At 42.3% G+C, this 21,754-nt stretch overlaps 1 protein-coding gene across 8 annotated transcripts; it reads left to right on the top strand.

The window, feature by feature from the left end:
- Nucleotides 1–483: 483 nt before the first annotated feature.
- On the top strand, nucleotides 484–20,960 carry LOC110486742 (pyridoxal-dependent decarboxylase domain-containing protein 1). Of its 8 annotated transcripts, XM_021558566.3 has the most exons (25): nucleotides 6,679–6,878; nucleotides 8,314–8,390; nucleotides 8,554–8,622; nucleotides 8,765–8,845; nucleotides 9,418–9,567; nucleotides 9,646–9,835; nucleotides 9,987–10,055; nucleotides 12,684–12,762; nucleotides 13,515–13,599; nucleotides 13,710–13,758; nucleotides 13,887–13,988; nucleotides 14,197–14,322; nucleotides 14,430–14,480; nucleotides 15,153–15,233; nucleotides 16,218–16,278; nucleotides 16,487–16,557; nucleotides 16,636–16,741; nucleotides 16,962–17,133; nucleotides 17,287–17,405; nucleotides 17,553–17,674; nucleotides 17,853–17,945; nucleotides 18,059–18,155; nucleotides 18,252–18,350; nucleotides 18,474–18,673; nucleotides 19,005–19,250. In XM_021558566.3, the coding sequence occupies exons 2-25, from the start codon at nucleotides 8,314–8,316 to the stop codon at nucleotides 19,080–19,082; spliced, it is 2,427 nt and encodes an 808-aa protein (XP_021414241.3). In that variant the 5' UTR covers nucleotides 6,679–6,878; the 3' UTR covers nucleotides 19,083–19,250. The 8 variants fall into 8 exon arrangements, with proteins under 8 accessions (XP_090053164.1, XP_021414241.3, XP_021414242.3 ...); XM_021558567.3 differs by having other exon boundaries at nucleotides 9,421–9,567; nucleotides 18,474–20,960; XM_090197037.1 differs by lacking the exon at nucleotides 15,153–15,233 and adding an exon at nucleotides 14,798–14,842 and having other exon boundaries at nucleotides 9,421–9,567; nucleotides 18,474–20,960.
- The last annotated feature ends 794 nt before the right edge of the window (nucleotides 20,961–21,754 follow it).

The raw sequence follows: 21,754 nt of genomic DNA, 5'->3' as shown, positions 1-21,754 counted from the left end.
ACAGGTGCAGATACTGTAATTCCGATATTGCTACAAATAAAGCTATTTTCAAGTCATTTTTCTTTGCAGTTTTCATTTTCCATTCACTGTCTTTCAAACATTTCCCACTTATAGGCCTGTATTCTATTGACGTAATGAGAATGTTTAAACCTGCTGTATGAGCTCCGCCACTGGGCAAACCACTTTATTATTATTTTTCACCTTTTGTAAGGGATGCGTGCTGGTGGCAGGGAAGTCAGGCGCAGGAGATCGAACTTGGTATAAACGGAGCAGTTTAGTAAGTGCTCAAAAACTCAAAAAATCAAAATATGCTAAATAATACAAGTGGGTACAAAACCCGTCGCACACCAGAACATTTATTGCACAATGCTTACAAACAAACTATCACCGACAAGGACAATGAGGGGGAACAGAGGGTTAAATACACAACATGTAATGAATGGGATTGGAACCAGGTGTGATACAAGACAAGACAAAAACCAAAGGAAAATGAAAAGAGGATCAGCGATGGCTAGAAGGTCGGCGACTTCGACCGCCGAACGCCGCCCGAACAAGGAGAGGGACCAACTTCAGCAGAAGACGTGACACCTTTATTTAACCAGGTAGGCTAGTTGAGAACAAGTTGTCATTTACAACTGCGACCTGGCTAAGATAAAGCAAAGCAGTGCGACACAAACAACAACACAGAGTCATTTCAACGTGGAAAATGTGGGTACGTTTTGGATGAGATGTTGATCAGAGATATTTCTACTTTTTATTGGCCCACTCAAAAAGAGAGACAGAAGTTTGTTGAATTCCTAATGTGTTATCACTATGCATTCAACCATCTAAAAGCACAACCAAATTCCAATGGAAAAACAATGTGGGATTTTTGGTTTAGTTGTCATCTAAATGTGTTATCACTGCACATTCAACCATTTTAAAGGGACAACAAAGTTGAAATGGAAACACAATGTCAGATCTTTTGTATTTATACAGCAATGTGATATCACTGTGCTTCATCTGGGGCGGCAGGGTAGCCTAGTGGTTAGAGCGTTGGACTAGTAACCGGAAGGTGAGTTCAAACCCCCGAGCTGACAAGGTACAAATCTGTCGTTCTGCCCCTGAACAGGCAGTTAACCCACTGTTCCTAGGCCGTCATTGAAAATAAGAATTTGTTCTTAACTGACTTGCCTGGTTAAATAAAGGTAAAAAAATAAAATTAAAAAAATCTAATAGCACAACCAAATGACCTGAATTGCAGTTGAGGTTACATTAAAAGTACATAATACAAGTGATCAATGCTGTTCGAGATTCTGTGCAGATATTTATATTGTGGATCTCCACCTCCGACCTTTGCCTGCCATCTTGAAATTCTATGATTACATAATAAGACTTTTATAGATATAGTACCCGCAAAATGTGGCCATGGATGAGTTACTCATTTTAAGGTTGAATTAAAACTGTTACATTATTCTGTATTACAAAAGTCATATCGAATTGTGTTAGGTTGACAACGCAACCAAATATCAACATTTAAAGGAGATGTATCTAATGCTTGGACAGTTACATATGAGCTACTGCCGTAATTCTAGTCTTTAACTTACATGTTTTATTAAGTTGGAGACGTGAATCGAACATAATTTGTTAACTTATTGACAAGTTAATAGGCTATTTACTGTATTGAAAAAGTTATATTGCATTGCATTGTGTTTGGTTATCAACACAACCAAATATCAACATTTGAAGGAGAGGTATATTTTGTGCCACTGACTTAGTCTGACTTTAATTCCAGTTTGTCTAAAACTTTGTAATTGATATGTTGGATTCACGTCTCCATCTCAACCAAAAATCCAAGTTAAAGAATAGGACTAAATCAAATCAAATTTTAAATGTCGTATTCTTTAACTTAGAAATGTGGTTGAAATGGAGACGTGAATCCAACATATTCATTATTAACTTGAAGATTAAATTTGACATCAACCAAAGCATATTTTTTGTTATAACCTTATATATAACCCTGGTTTGAATTAAAACAATAGCTGTTGATGACTTCACAAATTCTACATAGGCCTAAATAGTATCATTGACTTATAGAGTATGGTTATATTTAATTTGCTCTATTAAACCTACCCTTTGGATTGACTTCAATACCAACCGTGAATCTATTTAGTTATTAAGACATATCTAATCATTCTGATGATAGCATATTGGTAGTAATCCGTGACAAAGCTAAGCAGGGCTGAACTTGGTTAAAACCCTGGATGGGAGATCAAATTGATATCTGTAGATAGACCAACTCTCCAGTAGGAGGTTGTGAATATAACATAGAAGATCTGACGTGTTTCAAAGGTACAAATCCAACATACAGTATGTTAAACAAGGTTTGTCTATGTTTAACATTTTTTACCATGAGGACAATTCTGTGGTTGAAATGTCATCCTCAAAACAACAGTTTACGTTGATGACTTTTTGTAAAAAAAAATATATTTTCCACATAGATTCCACATCACAATATCTTGATAAATTACGTTGAAACAATGTTGATTCAACCAGTTTGTGTCCAGTGGGCAGAATCAATACCTGATACATGTGAGGTTGAGAAAATGTTATACAATACAGCTTTATTGGCCATATGTTACTGCAAACAACAAAAATGTGTCTCCTGCTCTGTACAAGTATGTGTACATCACCACATACAATTTGAGATGAGCACAGGGTCAAGCTGCAGTGCATCCATCCCTGGGTGGAAAGTGAGGTTAAGGACCTTGCTCAAGGGCTCAACAGTAGGGGAATAGCTTGAGGATGTGAACCCAGCAACCCTCCAGTTGCCGGATCAATTCTTCCCTTCTTCCAGCACCCGGCCCGGGACACCAACTCAACACTTTTCGGCTACAGGTCCAACTCCTGCTGGGCTACCTATAACAGTTGAATGAACTTTGGTTCATCTGCATTTGCATGTTTTAACAGTGCAGCTATATACATTCCCCTACATATTTATTTGGACAGTGAAGCTAAACATTTAAATGTAGCTCTATACTCCAGCATTTTGGATTACAGATCAAATATATTTTTATTTGAGGGAATTTTCAAACATATCTGTTTTACTGTTTAGAAATGAATGCACTTTATGTATCTAGTCCCCTCCATTTGAAGGTGTCATAAGTATTTGGACAGATTCACTGAAATTGTAAACAATTTACTCACAAGTTTAATATTTGGTCCCATATTACTAGGAGGCAATGACTACATCAAGCTTGTGACTATCAACTTGTTTGATGGATTTATAGTTTGTTTTGGTTGTGTTTCAGATTATGTTGTGCCCAATAGAAAGGAATGGTGTCATATTGGAGTCACTTTTATTGTAAATAAGAATTGTATATGTTTCTGAACACTTCTACATTAACGTGGATCCTGCCATGATTACAGATAATCGTGAACATTGCACACTCACTGGACACTACCCACACACTCACACATACTTCCACTGACACTCCAACACACATACATACACTAAAGACGCTCAAAGACACAAACCCCACACACACATGCATATTGACATCCCACATACACACACTGCACATACACTGCTTCTACTCTGTTATTATCTATCTTGATTGCCTAGTCACTTTTACCCCAACCTAAATGTACATACACTATACAGTGCATTCAGAAAGTATTCAGACCCCTTGACTTTTTCCACATTTTGCTACGTTACAGCCTTATTCTAAAATAGACGTTTAAAACATGTTTACCTCCTTAATCTACACACAATACCCCATAATGACAAAGCAAAAACAGTTTACAATTTTTTGCAAATGTATTACAAATAAGAAACTGAAATATCCTATTTACATAAGTATTCAGACCCTTTACTCAGTACTTTGTTAAAGCACTTTTGGCAGCGATTTCAGCCTTAGAGATGGTTGTCCTTCTGGAAGGTTCTCCCATCTCCACAGAGGAACTCTGGAGCTCTGTCAGAGTGACCATCGGGTTCTTGGTCACCTCCCCGACCAAGGCCCTTTTCCCCCGATTGCTCAGTTTGGCCGGGCGGCCAGCTCTAGGAAGAGTCTTGGTGGTTCCAAACTTCTTCCATTTAAGAATGATGGAGGCCACTGTGTTCTTTGGGACCTTCACTTCAATGCTTCATACATTTTTTGGTACCCTTCACCAGAAATGTGCCTCAACACAATCCTGTCTCTGAGCTCTACGGACGATTCCTTCAACCTCATGGCTTGGTTTTTGCTCTGACATGCTCTGTCAACTGTGGGATCTTATATTAACAGGTGTGTGCCTTTCCAAATCAAGTCCAATCAATTAAATTTACCACAGGTGGACTCCAATCAGGTTGTAGAAACATCTCAAGGATGATTAATGGAAACGCACCTGAGCTCAATTTCGAGTCTCATAGCAAAAGTTCTGAATACTTCTGTAAATAAGGTAAATGTTTTTTATATGTAATACATTTTCTAATATTTCATTATGAGGTATTGTGTGTAGATTCATGAGGAAAAAATATTTTTTTATCCATTTTAGAATAAGGCTGTAACTTAACAAAATGTGGAAAAAGGGAAGGGGAAGGGGTCTGAATACTTTCTGAATGCACTGTATATACAAATGTATGTGGACTCTCCATCAAATTAGTGGATTTGGCTTTTTCAGCCACACAGCCACGCAATCTCCATAGACAATCATTGGCAGTAGAATGGCCTCACTGGTCAGTGACTTTCAACGTGGCACAGTCATAAGATGCCACCTTTCCAACAAGTAAGTTTGTCAAATTTTTTCCCTGCTAGAGCTGCTAAGGTCAACTATAAGTGCTGTTATTGTGAAGTGGAAACGTCTAGGAGCAACAACTGGTCAGCCGTGAAATGGTTGGCCACACACGCTCACAGAACGGGACCGCCGAGTGTTGATTTTTTTTATGCACTACGCGCTTCATCTGTCCTAAGTTGCAATGCTCACTACCAAGTTCCAAACTGCCTATGGAAGCAATGTCAACACAATAACTGTTCGTCAGGAACTTCATGAACTGAGTTTCCATGGCGGAGCAGCCGCACACAAGCCTAAGATCACCATGCGCAATGCCAAGCGTTGGCTGGAATGGTGTAAAGCTCGCCGCCATTGTACTCTTGAGCAGTGGAGACGCGTTCTCTGGAGTGATGAATCACACTTCACCATCTGGCAGTCCAACAGAAGAATCTGGGTTTGGCGGACACCAGGAGAATGCTACCTGCCCGAATGCATAGTGCCAACTGTAAAGTTTGTTGGAGGAGGAATAATGGTCAGGGGCTATTTTTCATGGTTCGGGCTACGCCCCTTAGTTCCAGTGAAGGGAAATCTTACCGCTACAGCATACAATGACATTCTAGACGATTCTGTGCTTCCAACTTTGTGACAACAGTTTGGGGAAGGCCCTTTCCTGTTTCAGCATGACAATACCCCCATGCAGAAAGCGAGGTCCATACAGAAATGGTTTGTCGAGATCGGTGTGGAAGAACTTGACTGGCCTGCACAGAGCCCTGACCTCAACCCCATCAAACATCTTTGGGATGAATTGGAATGCCAACTGCGAGCCAGGCCTAATCACCCAACATCAGTGCCCGACCTCACTAATGCTTTTGTGGCTGAATGGAAGCAAGTCCCCGCAGCAATGTTCCAACATCTAGTGGAAAGCCTTCCCAGAAGAACGGACGGAGGCTGTTCTTCTGGGAAGCAGCAAAGGGGGGACCAACTCCATATTAATGCCAATGATTTTGGAATGAAATGTTCAACGAGCAGGTGTCCACATACTGTTGGTCATGTAGTGTACTTCTGGCACCTTCAAATGGGGGGACTTGATTCACAGTCCTTAAATTTCTAAACGATAAAACAGATATTTATGAAAAAAACAAATAAATGATGACATTCTGCACTGTTGCCTCATGTTAATTTTTAAAAATCTCAAATTCAAAATGCTGCAGTATAGAGCCAAATTAAAAGTTTCAGCATTACTGTCCAAATAATTACATAGTAATATAATTACATCCATACTCATTATTAGTCATCGTCATTTCTTCTAGGGTACTACCACTGAGGTATAATAATAAGAACGTGTACTGCACTCTGGGACAATCTCAATTGCATTTCTTTGATTCTTAACTTCTCCTCCCCTTTGACCTCATCCAATTGGGAGTGGTTTCCACTAGATGACACATCTGCTTTTTGGTCTTAATATAAGGTTAGGCATAAGGTTTTCTGTGTGGTTTTTAAAATTATTTTAAAATTGAACTAGGCAAGTCAGTTAAGAACAAGTTATTACTAACAATGACGGCCTACCAGGGAACAGTGGGTTAACCGGCTTGTTCAGGGCAGAACGACATATTTTTGCCTTGTATCGAATCCCTGAGCTGACAACAATTTTTCAGTTATGGCCCAACACTCTAACCATTTCAAGAAGATAAATTGTAAAATATATCAAATTTAGGCTTTTTGGCTGTTTAATTCTCCCTCTGTTTGAATACATCCTACCGTCACTGAAATGATGATGGACTATGATGGACTGGTGCATTATGCACTAGATCATTACTTCAATGAATGGAGGAATTAATTACTAGGCTATTTCAAAGTATTACAGGAGCCCAATTTAAAAATCCTGCACGCCACTGCCTGCTAATTAGCTAAGCAGCTATCAGCCAATCAAGATACACACAGGACCACATTGGTGGTGAAGCAAGCGTAGCGATACGTCAGCTCTGCCAGCGTGGAATACGGAGCGCCAGTCCAGGAAGTTAAAATTATCGGGATAACGAAGCTGTTCAGCCGTCAATATTATAATATTCCTCACGTCCATACAGAGTGAATAGGCGGCGTATCCTTTTCTCAAGCTTTCCAACTGTCTGAAACCACCGCGTCACAAGGTAAGCACAAACGAGCTGTCAATCTTGGTGTGGTCCAAGTGGTAACGCTAGGCAAACTATGGCTAGCAATGCTAGTTAGGCTAACAGCACCAACAGCGGTAAACCAGCTGTCATTGCGAATAATTACGCGAAACTAGATTTATTTCCTTTATTCACGCAATGCAATGTGGCATTTAACCCTTGCATGTCCTTGTTTTTTAATGATTTATGTCGTCAATTAAGAAGCTGCCACTTTCCAATCATAAGAGCTTATCATCGTGATGACGATGCTGCTAATTTGTTATGGATGGTCACGGATAACTGACTGACTAGCGCAGTTGCCGCGTTCAAAACATCTGTGAACTCTGAAATCTCCGACTTCAGCACCCCCAAGACAACTGAAAACGCGGGGGGGAACGACCTCCGACTGGGAAAATCGTTTTAAACTACAATTCCGATGCTGGTGTTTTAACATGTAGAAAGGTCAATAATCACCGCTTTCAAGCCGGTTTTCGAAACATGCTGAAATGTCTCTTTTCATATCAGCAATAAATAAAAATATACACTTACTTTAGCATTTTGCACATACCCACAAGATGTGTGCTTCCAGTCGACGAACTACACTTTCTACAGTTACGATTACACACAGATATTTGGAGCATGCTAGATGGCTATTTAGCATAGGTGGCCATCTATGTCTTACGTAAACAAGTAATGCAACTTGGATATATGGCTGTGTAGTATTTTCATATGATATGGAAAATACGTTCCTTATGTTTCCAAAACCGTACGGCAAGCGATGCGTGTTATAGAGCAAGCGTCAGGGCTCTTAAACTCCCCTGGTCAGAACATACTTCAGTAGGCAGCCAGAGTCATCATGATCAAGGATGTTATTTGTTGCTTAACAGACATTTTACTGAAAGACAAATATTTAGGCAGATCATAAATATATTGAGTGGTACGTTGTAGAAGCAGAAAATCCGGTTTGATGAAATCAGCCAGGTAATCCAACTCTATCACATAACAGGTGTATCCATAACCACACCCATTATCATTTCAGACAAATTAGGGCCTTGAGGCACCACTGGTAATGAATAGAAGTTATAGTCAGACTGTATTTACTTTCAACTGCTTCTCCAGTCACCTGGAATTGGCAATAACATGAGCTAGACTATGGTAGAGTCTGTTACATCATGCCAATGTCAATATTTGACTAATGTTAACAATTAGATTGACCTCTGTCTACTATACCTCTGCTCTACCTTAATGTGCAGTCTAATAGGTGACAGAGGAGGGTAGAGGGAGGAGGTGTTAAATATAAGGCTTTAGGGGTGGAGAGAACTGAAAGATGTGTTTTTAGCTAGCCTCTGGCAATGGCTCTGTCTAACCCTGAGATTGAATGAGGTATCCATCTGCTTTAGTGTCTTTTTGCTCAGTCTCTGACTTCTGACTGTAGATGATGGTCGACCCCACACTCGCTGAAATGGGCAAGAACCTCAACGAGGCCATGAAGATCTTGGAGGATGGCGGAAAGTGAGCTTTTATGAATTGGTGTTTGTTCATAAAGATGTATTGACTAGTATTACACTGGCTGTTAATGACACACATCTCTTCACACATACTGTATGTTAACACAAGTCCGATGCACACACCTGAAGGACTATCTGACTTGTTGGTTTTGTTTGTTTCTCTCCAGAGCATCAGAACCGGATGCAGATAGACGACAGTTCAGCAGGAGTAGTATCCCTGGACCCCTACAGGGGGAGTGAGTACAGTAGATACTCCTGTTTCTCACTTTCAATCTAGTATCTTTCTGTCTCTCTCTCACACATAAATGTGGATGGTATTTCACAGAAGCAATGAGTTCCCTCAAGCAACTCGTTGTGTGTTTTGTTCCAAACTTCCAGTGGGCAGGATGTGGCCAGTATACTCCAACTGGTCCAGAATCTCATGCATGACGATGAAGAGGAAGATAAGCCAAGCCATCGGTAGGTCTGACATTAAAACACCACTACTGAGAGCATATGTCAGTTGGAAGGCCATCTTAGAATTTTCTTATCAGTATAATAAGAATTTCCAAGTGAACAAAAATAAGTCGTTGATAATATCAATAAAAAATCTATCTGGTTTATTAAAGTTGCAACAGGGAGACACCTCCAGAACAGAGGCAGAGAAAAGGTATATCTGGCCTCTTGGAGACAAGCCCTTTATATTCTAATCAGACAGTACCAAGTGTTCTGTAAAAAACAGCCCAAGAGGCTTGTAGGAAGTCTAAATAAATTGCAGTGACATTGTCAGCTGCTACAGAATCATACCGTGTTTCACAGAATACAGTAATAATCAGTGTCCTTGTACCTCCAGTCTGGTGTCAATCACTATCAACAGAACCTTGCACAAACAGAAAGTGAAAACATATAAATATGCTAAGCATTGTGTTAATCACTCTTCACTGTATATGAACTTTATTAATCTTAAATATTCCCAATACAATCAGTATAATACAGTTTATCAACAGCACATCTTTGTGACCTCACTTCCTGTGCGTGTCTTGTCCCCCCAGCAGGATGCAGAATGTCGGAGAGCAGGGTCACATGGCGTTGCTAGGACACAGCCTAGCAGCCTACATCTCAGTGCTGGACAGGGAGAGACTCAGGAAGCTGATCACACGCATCGCTTCTGACACAACACTCTGGCTCTGCAGACTCTTCAGGTGTGTGGGTCTGTCTGTCGAGTGCATGTGTGTGCTTGTTCCTGGTGCATTGCTAATTGGATTTTGATGTCCTGCCAGATATGAGAGTGGCTCAGCATACTACCATGAAGATGACAGAGAGGGCCTGCTGAAGGTGTGTCGCCTGGTCATCAACACCCGCTATGAGGACTACTCCACAGAGGGCTACACTGTGCTCAACTCCAGACAGCCTGTCATTTACCAGAGCGCCACCTGCAGGCCTGGCCTGGGACAGCACCTCTGCAGCCAAGTAGGTGTAGAAGCAGACATAGAAACGCATTGCGTGTTCATACATGAAGACACACACAGACCTTTTTGATGTTACTTTAGTGTTATAAGAGCAGATATTTCAGAAGTATGTTGATGTAGATTGACTTTAACACAAATCCTCTCTTCCTCAGCTGGGTCTGCCTCTGTCCAGCCTGTGTACCGTCCCCTGTAACACCATGTTTGGATCCCAGCACCAAATGGTACATCAGCCTCATTTAGATAGGGCTCATACTTTTGGTAGTGTACATTGTATGTGGACACCTCATTCCAAAATGATGGGCATTAATATCGAGTTGGTCCCCCCACTTTGCTACTAAAACAGCCTCTACTCTTCTGGGAAGGCTTTCCATTAGATATTGGAACTTTGCTCTGGGGACTGGCTTCCATTCAGCCACAAGCGCATTAGTGAGGTTGGACTCTGATATTGGGCCTGGCTCGCAGTTGGTGTTCGATGGAGGTGAGGTTAGGTCAGGGCTCTGTGCAGGCCAGTCAAGTTCTTCCACACCGATCTCGACAAACCATTTCTGTATGGACCTCGCTTTCTGCATGGGGGTGTTGTCATGCTTAAACAGGAAAGGGCCTTCCCCAAACTGTTGTCACAAAGTTGGAAGCACAGAATCGTCTAGAATGTCATTGTATAATGTAGCGGTAAGATTTCCCTTCACTGGAACTAAAGGGCGTAGCCCGAACCATAAAAAATAGCCCCTGACCAATGTTCCTCCTCCATCAAACTTTACATTTGGCACTATGCATTGGGGCAGGTAGTGTTCTCCTGGCATCCTCCAACCCCAGATTCGTCCGTCGGACTGCCAGATGGTGAAGCGTGATTCCTCACCCCAGAGAAGGCGGCGAGCTTTACACCACTCCAGCTGACGCTTGTGATTGCGCATGGTGATCTTAGGCTTGTGTGCGGCTGCTCAGCTATGGAAACCCATTTCATGAAGTTCCTGACGAACAGTTATTGTGCTGACATTCCATCCAGAGGCAGTTTGTAACTTGGTAGTGTGTGTTGCAACCGAAGACAGATCATTTTTACGCACTTCAACACTGGTAGTCCCGTTCGGTGAGCTTGTGGGGCCTACCACTTCGCGGCTGAGCTGTTGTTGCTTCTAGACATTTCCACTTCACAATAACAGCACTTACAATTGACCGGAGTAGCTCCAGCAGGGCAGAAATTTGACAACTGACTTGTTGGAAAGGTGGCATCCCATGACGGTGCCGCGTTGAAAGTCACTGAGCTTGATTTTATACACCTGCCAGCAAAAATAGCCCAATCCACTAGTTTGAAGGGGTGTCCACATTCTTTGTGTGTGTGTATATATATATATATCTCTACTCAGCAAAAAAATAAACGTCCTCTCACTGTCAACTGTTTATTTTCAGCAAACTTAACGTGTAAGTATTTGTATGAACATAAGATTCAACAACTGAGACATAAACGGAACAAGTTCACAGACGTGACTAACAGAAATGCAATAATGTGTCCCTGAACAACGGGGGGGTCAAAATCAGTATATGGTGTTGCCACCAGCACCGCAGTACTTAATGCAGCATCTCCTCCTCATGGACTACACCTGATTTGCCAGTTCTTGCTGTGAGATGTCACCCCACTCTTCCACCAAGGCACCTGCAAGTTCCCGGACATTTCTGGGGGGAATGGCCCCAGCCCTCACCCTCCAATCCAACAGGTCCCAGACGTGCTCAATGGGATTGAGATCACTTACATTCCTGTCTTGCAGGAAATCACGCACAGAACGAGCAGTATGGCTGGTGGCATTGTCATGCTGGAGGGTCATGTCAGGATGATCCTGTAGGAAAGGTAAAACATGAGGGAGGAGGATGTCGTCCCTGTAACGTACAGCGTTGAGTTTGCCTGCAATAACAACGAGCTCAGTCCGATGATAATGTGACACACCTCCCCAGAACATGAGGGACCCTCCAGAGTACAGGCCTCGGGGTAACACTCATTCCTTCGACGATAAATACAAATCCGACCATCACCTCTGGTGAGACAAAACCGCGACTCGTCAGGGAAGAGCACTTTTTTCCAGTCCTGTCTGGTCCAGTGACAGTGGGTGACAGTGGGTTTGTGACCATAGGTGACGGTGATGTCTGGTGACGGTGATGTCTGCCCTCAGTCCAGCCGCTCTCACCCTATTGGGGACAGTCTGAGTACTGATGGAGGTGTTGTGTGTTCCTGGTGTAACCCGGGCAGTTGTTGTTGCAGGTGTGATGTTAGGATGTACCGATCCTGTGCAGGTGTTGTTACATGTGGTATGCCACTGTGAGAACGATCAGCTGTCCGTCCTGTCTCCCTGTAGCGCTGTCTTAGGCGTCTCACAGTACGGACATTGCAATTTATTGCCCTGGCCACATCTGCAGTCCTCATGCCTCCTTGCAGCATGCCTAAGGCACATTCACACAGATGAGCAGGGACCCTGGGCATCTTTTTTTGTGTGTTTTTCAAAGTCAGCAGAAAGGCCTCTTCAGTGTCCTAAGTTTTCATAACTGGGACCTTAATTGCCTACCGTCTGTAAGCTGTTAGTGTCTTAACGACCGTTCCACAGGTGCATGTTCATTAATTGTTTATGGTTCATTGAACAAGCATGGGAAACGGTGTTTAAACCCTTTACAATGAAGATCTGTTAAGTTATTTGGATTTTTACTAATTATCTTTGAAAGACAGGGTCCTGAAAAAGGGACGTTTCTTTTTTTGTTGAGTTTATGCATTTAGGACACTGGTGTGCCTGTATGCGTACTACCTACCATACTACCCTGATCTTTAAATTGAAAACAATATGTCTCCCTGGGTGTTTTGCTGTTTGTAGGACATTGCGTTGCTGGACAAGCTGATTAGAGAGGATGTGGAGACTGGGAAGCTTCCATTGCTGTTGATTGCCAATGCTGGTCAGTGGGGAATTTTATCACCTTTTTAATACAAGAAATGGCAGAGAACACACATCTACTCTTTTAAGTGTTTTATTTTCTCCAAGGTAGTGTGCTTATTGAAATACCTAGCATGGTGACAGTTTTTAAAAATGTAATTTAACCTTTTATGTAACTAGTCAAGTCAGTTAAGAACAAATGTATTATCTACAATGACAGCCTACCAAAAGGCCTCCTGCTGGGCCAAAAAAAGTATTGTCAGCCACCAATTGTGGAAGTTCAATAACAAAAGTTTTTTTCCACCACAATTTGCACATAAATTCATTAAAATTCCTACAATGTGATTTTCTGGATTTTTTTTCTTCTCATTTTGTCTGTCATAGTTGAAGTGTGCCTATGATGAAAATGACATGCCTCATCTTTTTAAGTGGGAGAACTTGCACAATTGGTGGCTGACTAAATACTTTTTTGCCCCACTGTATGTATGTGTTCACACATCACAACAATGACAATGCAACACGGAGACCTAAGACGACAACACAGCATGGTAGCAACACATGACAACAACATGGTAGCAACACATGACAACAACATGGTAGCAACACACATAGTATTACTCTAAAGTGAAACAATGTTTACCCTTTGACCAACCAGGATGTTATTGTATGACTTACCTGGTCAAATAAAGGTTAAATCAACATGTCTATCACTGACTTATTGACCAAGACGTACAGCAGAGTGACTCAGAGCGTACTCACTACCTGTCTTCCCAGGCACCCCTGGGGCGGGACACACAGACAAGCTGGGCCGTCTAAAGGAGCTGTGTGAACAGTATGGCATGTGGCTCCACATAGAAGGGTGGGTAACAACATTACACATACTTGTAATACTTGTAATATGTCTTTAACCAACCATATTGGAGGTGTTTGTAAATGCTTTATAACGGCTTGGTCTTTTCTGTCTCTCAGGGTCAACTTGGCCACTCTGGCTCTGTGGGAGGTCTCATCCCCCGTTACGGTACGTATAGGATATGCTCTCCCGTTCTGTGACCCTCAGAACTCTAAATGAATACACTGTAAGATGCCTGTATAGTACGGTAATGTAATATGTTTACTATGTATCTTTGCCCCCTCCCCTGTCCCCAGGCGGCCACCAGGAGTGACAGTATGACCCTGACCCTGGGTCCGTGGCTGGGCCTGCCTGCTGTCCCAGCTGTCACCCTCTACAGACACGAGGACCCAGCCCTGGTATGCTTTCTCCTTCCTGTTCTCTTCTTTGGTATCCCCTCTTAACTCTCTCCCTGTCTGTAGCTGTAGGGCCTTTAAACTTGCATCCTTCCTTCCTGCCTCCCTGGAAGTTACTAGAGATCTGATATGACTGGATTGGTGAAAGCTATGTGGTGGAATCTTTGCTTTCACCTATCCATTTGAGTTCTCTCTCTCTCTCCCGTCTTAGTCTCTGGCAGCTGGTTTGACCTCCAGTCAGCCAGTAGAGAAGCTGCGTGCCCTGCCTCTCTGGCTCTCCCTGCAGTACCTGGGCCATGATGGGATAGTGGAGAAGATTAGACACGCTGTAGAGCTCGTAAGTACCTTGGGTTAGTAATTACCATGTAGGTTAGCGATCTGTATTCATTTCTATCACCTTACTACTAACAAACTGACCTGTGTTGTATCTGTTTTTGTCTGTAGAGCCAACAGCTTCTGGAGAAACTGAAGACTCTGGCTTCCATAAAGACTTCAGTAGGTCCACAACTTGCTGTTTAACTATCTACTACTATTAATGTGTGTGGAAAGCATTTATGCATTGAGGCTGTTCTAAGCAGTCAAAAGCTGTTTATTGTATTTAATAATGCACTATGGGTGTTAACGAAGGCACTATAAAGCCATTACACATAGGTGAGTCATATGATGAAGGCCCCCAATATGAGCTTTTGCTTGTTAAGTTTTAAGATACAATAACTTAAGAAAACAATCATAAGATCACACTCAACTCGAACACACAACACACAACACACATTTATAACGATGCGTGCGTCTGACGTCTGTTTTGTCATCAGGATGAGCTTGACTCTGAGATCTCTTTCGTCGATGCTTTGACTATGGTAAAGAAACAGCACTGAGCCTCGCTAACAGAGACCTCCGTCATACTGTCGCTAAACAAAGACCTTGTTCACAGGCATCAGCTCTGAGCAGATAGTGACCTTGTATAATCTGAAACAGAGTGTGAATATGATTTACACATGTAGATGATATAGAGATCCTTGGAACGGTGCAGTAACTGCTGAAGCTGATCTGGTGAACAAGCAGTGTGTGGGTCTGGTTACTGTGTTGATGTTGGCTTTGAGTACCGTTTGTTGTATTGAAGTGTGTGTATACTGTAGATAGTGAGCTGTTGGGTTGCCTTGGTTACAGGGTGTGGTGTCTCTCTCTCGGATCCCGCCGATCTCAGGGGGCTCTCTACGGGACTTGCTGGGCTCTCTCATTCTGTCTATTGTAGGTGGGACCAACCCTCTTTTCCCTGCCTGCTCCCCCCTTTCTTTCTCTGTTTCACTCTGTACCTGACCATGTTTGTCCACCTGAATGACCTGAAAGGCACTGTTTGAGACACCGCTCAAATCGAGGGAACTCATTTGCTAAAACAGCAATCAGTCCACTCCTGGTTCCTGTCCAATCATCACTACAGGCATGTTTTAGGCACAGCAGAGAATGTCCTGTCCCCCCCCCACCACCACGTCTTCAGAGTCCTGATGACTCTAAAGTTGAACTTTGGCCCAGGCGTCATCAGATGGACCTCACTGTGTTTACATAACTACCCTGTTGGGGTACAACAGTAACAATCCAACATGTCACTTCAACCGGGGTGGCAGGGTAGCCTAGTGGTTGCGTTGGACTAGTAACCGGAAGGTTGCAAGTTCAAATCCCGAGCTTGTTCTTAACTGACTTGCCTAGTTAAATAAAGGTTTAAAAAAACAGTCAATCCTATGGGTACTGGGTAGTGTGAATTGTTAGAGGTGGGGAGAAATTACCAGGAGGAAAGGGATTCTGTGCTGGGATTTTCTCCAAAACTAACATTTACCCGACTCAATGATTTATGTACAAGTATACACAGTATACACAGTACATACAATATAATGGTCAGTTGTGGATTTGTCGTAGGTTGTAAGTTAGTCATGTATATAAAGTCCATGGAAAACAGACATGTCCATTGTGAATGTAAGTCATAGGCATTGACATTTATGCCCAACATTTTACTTTTTTTAAAGCTGCATGATTTAACAATCTCCGTGACTGCTCAAACAGAGGATATGTGTCACAAACCCAGGCATCTCCATAGCATCACATCACACAGCTTCTCCAGCCCATTCTCACACAGTACACCTGTTTGCATGTTAATGACGACAGTTTTTTAAAGATCAAAGGTTATGATCCTGGATGTGTGGAACCTCACCTGTGTCTCTTACCTTTCCTGTGCTGCAGGTGGAGGATGAGCTCAACTCTCCAGTAGTAGTGTTCAGGTTCTCCCAGGAGACCAGTGCAGGTGAGTGGTTAACACTACTCTTCCTGTTCCAACACATTTTCCTCAACTAACCAGGAACTCTTATTCAGCTGCATCCAACTTACTTTAGATGCAATTCAAATGATGTAATAATGCATTCAAATGAGTATCATGTAAATGTACTATGGGTTTGAATTTGGCATGTTATATGTAATGGGTCATAATGCTATGCCCTCTTCCCTCTACTCAGAATCCAGTGGTGGTTCTGTGGAGGGCTACTTTGCTGGAGAGAGAGAAGTGCTAGATTCCCTCAACAGATGGGTGAGCATGCGTATACACGTGTAATGGGTGAGACCATGTTGGTTGCTTGGTTGGTTGATTGATTGTGTCTGCCTGTAGCTGTGTGAGCAGTTGGCACAGCTGGTGCCCGCCAGCGGGGTAGACATAGTGGAGTTGGAGGACGAGGGCACCTGTGTCCGCTTCACCCCTCTTATGACCGCCGCAGGTAACACAGACACACACATCATAAAGAAAGGCACACACTCACCTGTAAAATAAACATTCACATGTGAGAGACACACCTGTTAGATATACCATAATTTGTATTACACACACTCACCTGTACAGTTAATGAAGAACACCTGATCAGTCAGGCACAACTCTCCTTTTGTTGACCCTTTAGCTGTTGACCTCTGAACTCTGCCCTCTGACCTGTTCCCTCCCAGCCCTGGGGACCCAGAGGTGTGACGTGGATCTGCTAGTGGAGCGGTTGATTGAGCTGATTCCTGTGCTGAACTGTACGCTGCGTCTCAGACTGGACTTCAGAGAGGAGGTGTACCGCCACTCTGCCCTCAGTTACATAGAGGACCTCAGCTGGCCTGGCCTGGGAGCCGTCAGGTAGGAATATACTGTTATTCATTCAGTATTTGTATCATTAGTAGCTGTTTCATTACCATTTTACCATGCCATTTCATAGTAAATACCTGGTCATTTCTGTACAGTAAAATGATGTACAACTTTTCCACAAAATGATTGTGTGTATCCACTCAGGTATGAGCCGAGGATTGAGGAGCTGAACGACAGTAAGAGACAGCTGGAGGTGGAGAAGATCAACAGTGAGCTGCTGGTGAAACTAGGGGATCTGGATGCAGACCTCATCTTCTCCACCGGTCAGTACTGTGCCTGTCCACAGCACAGAGCTCCTTTTATCACATCTGACACTCAAGGTTTCATTCTTCCCTCAATTCAAGGAATGGTTCAGACCTGGTTCTGCTTCTGTCTGCTTTACCTCTTAACTTCTCTCCCTCCATCCTCAGGCCTGGAGTTCGGACCCGAGAAGGACTGCATATTTATTGGCATGGCAACGGAGGACCTAGACGTGGCAGAGCTAGTGGATACGATAGCCGCCCTGGGGAGGGACATAGAGGAGAACGGCAGGGTAACGCTATCTCCTTCTACTCTGTTTACCTACAGTCTGTCACTTCCTCCAACATGGCTGGTACTTCCAGATTATATAGATTTTTGATGATAAAATGTAATAAAGAATCTATGCAATACTATAATTGCATTGATTGAGTTGTAAATGACTATTTTCTTCTGTCCCATCTTGTCACTAGCTATTAGAGAACATGACAGAGGTGGTGAGGAAAGGCATCCAGGAGGCAGAGTTCCAGCTCCAGAAAGACAACCAGGACAAACTCATGGAGGAGGTGTGTGTGTGCGCGTGTTTTTGTATGTGTATGACATTAATCAATGCTTTGTATACATGCACATTTTATGGACTGATTTGTATTTTTTTTTAAATGCATCATCTCTCTCTCAGGGTGTGTTGAGACAGATTCCTCTGGTCAGCTCCGTGTTGAACTGGTTCTCTCCGTTCCAGAGCACTGTGAAGGGCAGAACCTTTAACCTGGCTGCAGGTACACAACTGTGTGTGTGTGTGTGTGTGTGTGTGCCTGCTCCTAGGTTGCTCCTGTACATCTGCATTCCGATGGTATATTGACTGTTTCCCATAGGCTCCCTGGACTCCACAGAGCCCACCTACTCCATGAAGGCCCAGACAGGTGGGCTGGCGTCGCCAGAAACCCCTACCTCCTCTGCCAAGAGACTGCCAGGTATGGTCTATAGATGGGATATTCTTGTTCTTTCGCAGTCATAGGGACATATTTTATTTATATTTTATTTATAAAAAATACTGGAAATCTTAGACTACTGTTCTCTTTTTCCTCCACTTGCAGGACAGAGGCTGTTCCAGCGCGAGGGTGCGGGGGGCTCTGACTCCCACAGTGAGACCAGCTCCGTGGGCCAGGCTGAGGATCTCTCCAGGGAGAGGTTCCCACAACCCACCCCACCTTCCCCTGTCCCAGACGAGGCGGTTTCCGTGGTCCCTGAGAGCCCAGAGACCCCCCAGAGACCCCCCACGCAGGAGAACGGTGAGGTGGGTACACAGGAAGGGGAAGAGGAGGAGAGAGAGCCTGAGGGCCAGGAGGCACCAGTGGAGGAGACGGGCAGATAGGACAGCCCCCAGAGCAGGGTTATTTGAAACCAGCTCTGAAAGGTTCCAGGCCAGTCCAGCAGGTGTTGCAGAGCAGGGATTCATTCCATTCTCAAATAATTCTCCCTTGCATCTTTTCTTGACAACTGTCTCTTTATACATCTAAAGGGACTGGAAACTGTGGTGAGAGATAATTAGACAGCGAAGGCTTCACTTAGCCTACCAGAAGGGTAGGGAGTGCTTTTGTCATTTTATCTCTATTCTTTCTTTCCAGTCCCTTGATGACTGGGAGAGGTCAAGGACAAAGGGAAGGAACCAGGATTTCAGAATGGAATCCAGCCTTAGTCTCTAGGGTTGTGTCTGAGGACTCAATCATTGTGGGTTAATAAATAACTATGTAGGAGTAGGACCTAAGAACTCTGGTCAAGCAGGAACTACACCTGAGGCAGGGAGTCAAAGGTGAAGGGTCGTCTGAGGACTTCCTGGTTCATGGCCTCCACTACTTCAGTCGGTCTCGTCATGGCCCGGAGGTAAAACAGCTTATATGCAAGCCAAGAAACGTGTGACTAACACTGGAAATAAAACCATTTTATTTTCTATGTAATGTATGCGCACCTATTTCTATCCACTCAATCACCATCATGATCAGTAAAACCAGATCTATATAGAGGGAAATGTAGTAGAAAAATGAAAGCATACTGTGATATGAATTGAACGAGAGAATACACACACCCACCTGCTTCTGTGCACTACCCCAATAGACCCTCCACGGTGTGTCAAACACCATCCTTTTAATTTTTGCACATACTTCACTCTGATTGGTGGATGTTTTTTTTACAATATAAATGTATGTTTTTAATAATATGACCAATGGGGCTAACATTTCCTTACATTCACAAGCAAAGTGTTGCTTAACATGCATTCTGAGGATTTATTTTTTTTATTTTTTATTTTTTTTTGCCAAAGAATATAGTGGCTGTAATTAATGTTGACGTTTCCTGTCAGAAAGACATACTGTAGCTATTATAATGCCTTGACTGATGATAGCATATTTGCAGGTTAAAGGATTTGGTTTGGATGCAGGGTTGTTTAAAAATATATATATATATTCCATTTGTTCTGTCCATTATTATTACTGCACTACCTTATGTAATGTTGCACATAGTATGTGTTAATCATCCTTTTTCAATGCATTTTATTTTTTAACTCTCAAAATAAGTCTATAATTTGTTGCAATAACTCATTTGATGAATTATGATTCCTAACTTGAAATGAAACAACAATATTTCTGTCCTGCTTCCATTACAATCTCTTTGATTTCGCATACCTTTTCTCTAAGCCTTTTGTCAAGGATCCAGTTTTATGTTCCTTCCATACCATTAACTTCTCTCTTTTGAAGACATCTAGAAAATTGAACTATTCTCGACCTACAGCTCTAAGGGGGTTTACGACATGTTTTGTACACAGTTGTTATTATTGAAATGATAGGTGTTACATTCTCGTTGTCAATCATATTTCTGCTATGGAGTCATACAAATTGGGAGAACTTTAATGACCTAGGGTGTCAGTAGACTATTGACATTACAATGACTTTCAAATGTGATGACTCATTTGCTTATAAAACTGCTTTTGTATCCACTGTACAACACTGTGCCGTTAGACATTTTTCTATCCAAAGCAGACAGAATGGAATGAGCTTCTACTTAAGAAAAACTTAATTTAGGGTGTGCACTTAACTTGAAAATACAACTGTAATTGTTGTCTTCTGAATTGATACTATAAAGATGATCTTGGTTCACTGTACGTACTCTGATATACAACAAATGGAAATGATATCTGTTTTAATGTCGTAAGGATTTGTTATTGTGTCTTTATCACCTTTATTGAGGACATTGTTTTCATGTTCATTAAACATGTCTGTACATGTTACTTTTTATTCCGCTCCTAATCAGCAATTCTGGTGCAATAATCTGCTCATAGCAAAGAGAAATAACTGATATTTAATGTTGAACTGGGAGTGTTATTTTTGATACACCATTAATTTAGTTTTCTGAAATGAAAATATTTAATAGATTCATGTTTTAAGGACATACTGCACTAATCTCATTGAAGTTCAATGCCTGTTTCTCAAAGATGTCTGAAAAAACACTGGTCAAATGTAATTTCATGGGATGGAAAGAGGGATGTATTGAAGAATCCAATCAGCTTTATTAAAACATGGTATAAAACAGTTTTGTGTCATCAATCATTTGCAGGGACTCTTGAATTTACAAGTCAAAGGTGTTAATCAAATTGTTAGTTATCAGTAATTCCACAGTCAACATCATTGAAATCCTGATTTAGTACCAATGTCAGGTTGATGTGTTTATCCCCGTCAGAAATAACCAATAGAATCAGTATGGGGAATTTAAGAACCCAAATACACTGCAATGCTCACACTTTTTCCTGAATGTTATTTCGCCATGTTGATACACCGTTTTGTGCTGCTGGACATTGTCTTCCCCTAGTGGCAAAATTAGTACTTTGCACCAAGGCCTCAGCTGAACCTCAGCAGTGTCCATACAGAACGAAATTATAAACGCAATATGCCGTGGTGGTCCCATGTTTCATGAGCTGAAATAAAAGATCCCACATATTATCCATACGCACAAAAAGCTGAACTCTCAAGTTTTGTGCACAACATTTTTTACATCCGTTAGTGGGTATTTCTCATTTGCCAAGATAATCCAGCCACTTGACATATCAAGAAGTAGGAGTATTTCTGTCTGTATCAAAGCCCTTTTGTTGGGAAAAACTAATTCTGGTAGGCTTGGCCTGGCCTGGCTCCCCAGTCACGTTAAATCCATAGATTAGGGCCGAACGAATGTATTTCAATTGACTGATTTCCTTCTATGAACAGTAACTCAGTAAACACGTTGAATTTGTTGCATGTTGAGTTTATTTTTTTCAGTATGGTTCACGTTTATTTCAATGGGAATGAAAATGAACTAAATTTGCATGTTTACTTATGTGAAAAGGACTGCA

Source organism: Oncorhynchus mykiss, chromosome 13 (assembly GCF_057628025.1).
Source record: "Oncorhynchus mykiss isolate SJ-2025 chromosome 13, ASM5762802v1, whole genome shotgun sequence".
NCBI lineage: Eukaryota > Metazoa > Chordata > Actinopteri > Salmoniformes > Salmonidae > Oncorhynchus > Oncorhynchus mykiss.
Note: the sequence above shows the minus strand (reverse complement) of the source record. Positions and strands in the feature narration are given on the sequence as shown.

Excerpts from the sequence above, each read along its gene's own strand:
- LOC110486742 (XM_021558565.3), top strand. The coding sequence starts at position 8,314 with ATGATGGTCGACCCCACACTCGCTGAAATGGGCAAGAACCTCAACGAG. Across the intron at positions 16,742-16,961 it reads CCCTCTTATGACCGCCGCAG|CCCTGGGGACCCAGAGGTGT; the intron begins GTAACACAGACA and ends GTTCCCTCCCAG. Across the intron at positions 17,946-18,058 it reads AGGACAAACTCATGGAGGAG|GGTGTGTTGAGACAGATTCC; the intron begins GTGTGTGTGTGC and ends TCTCTCTCTCAG.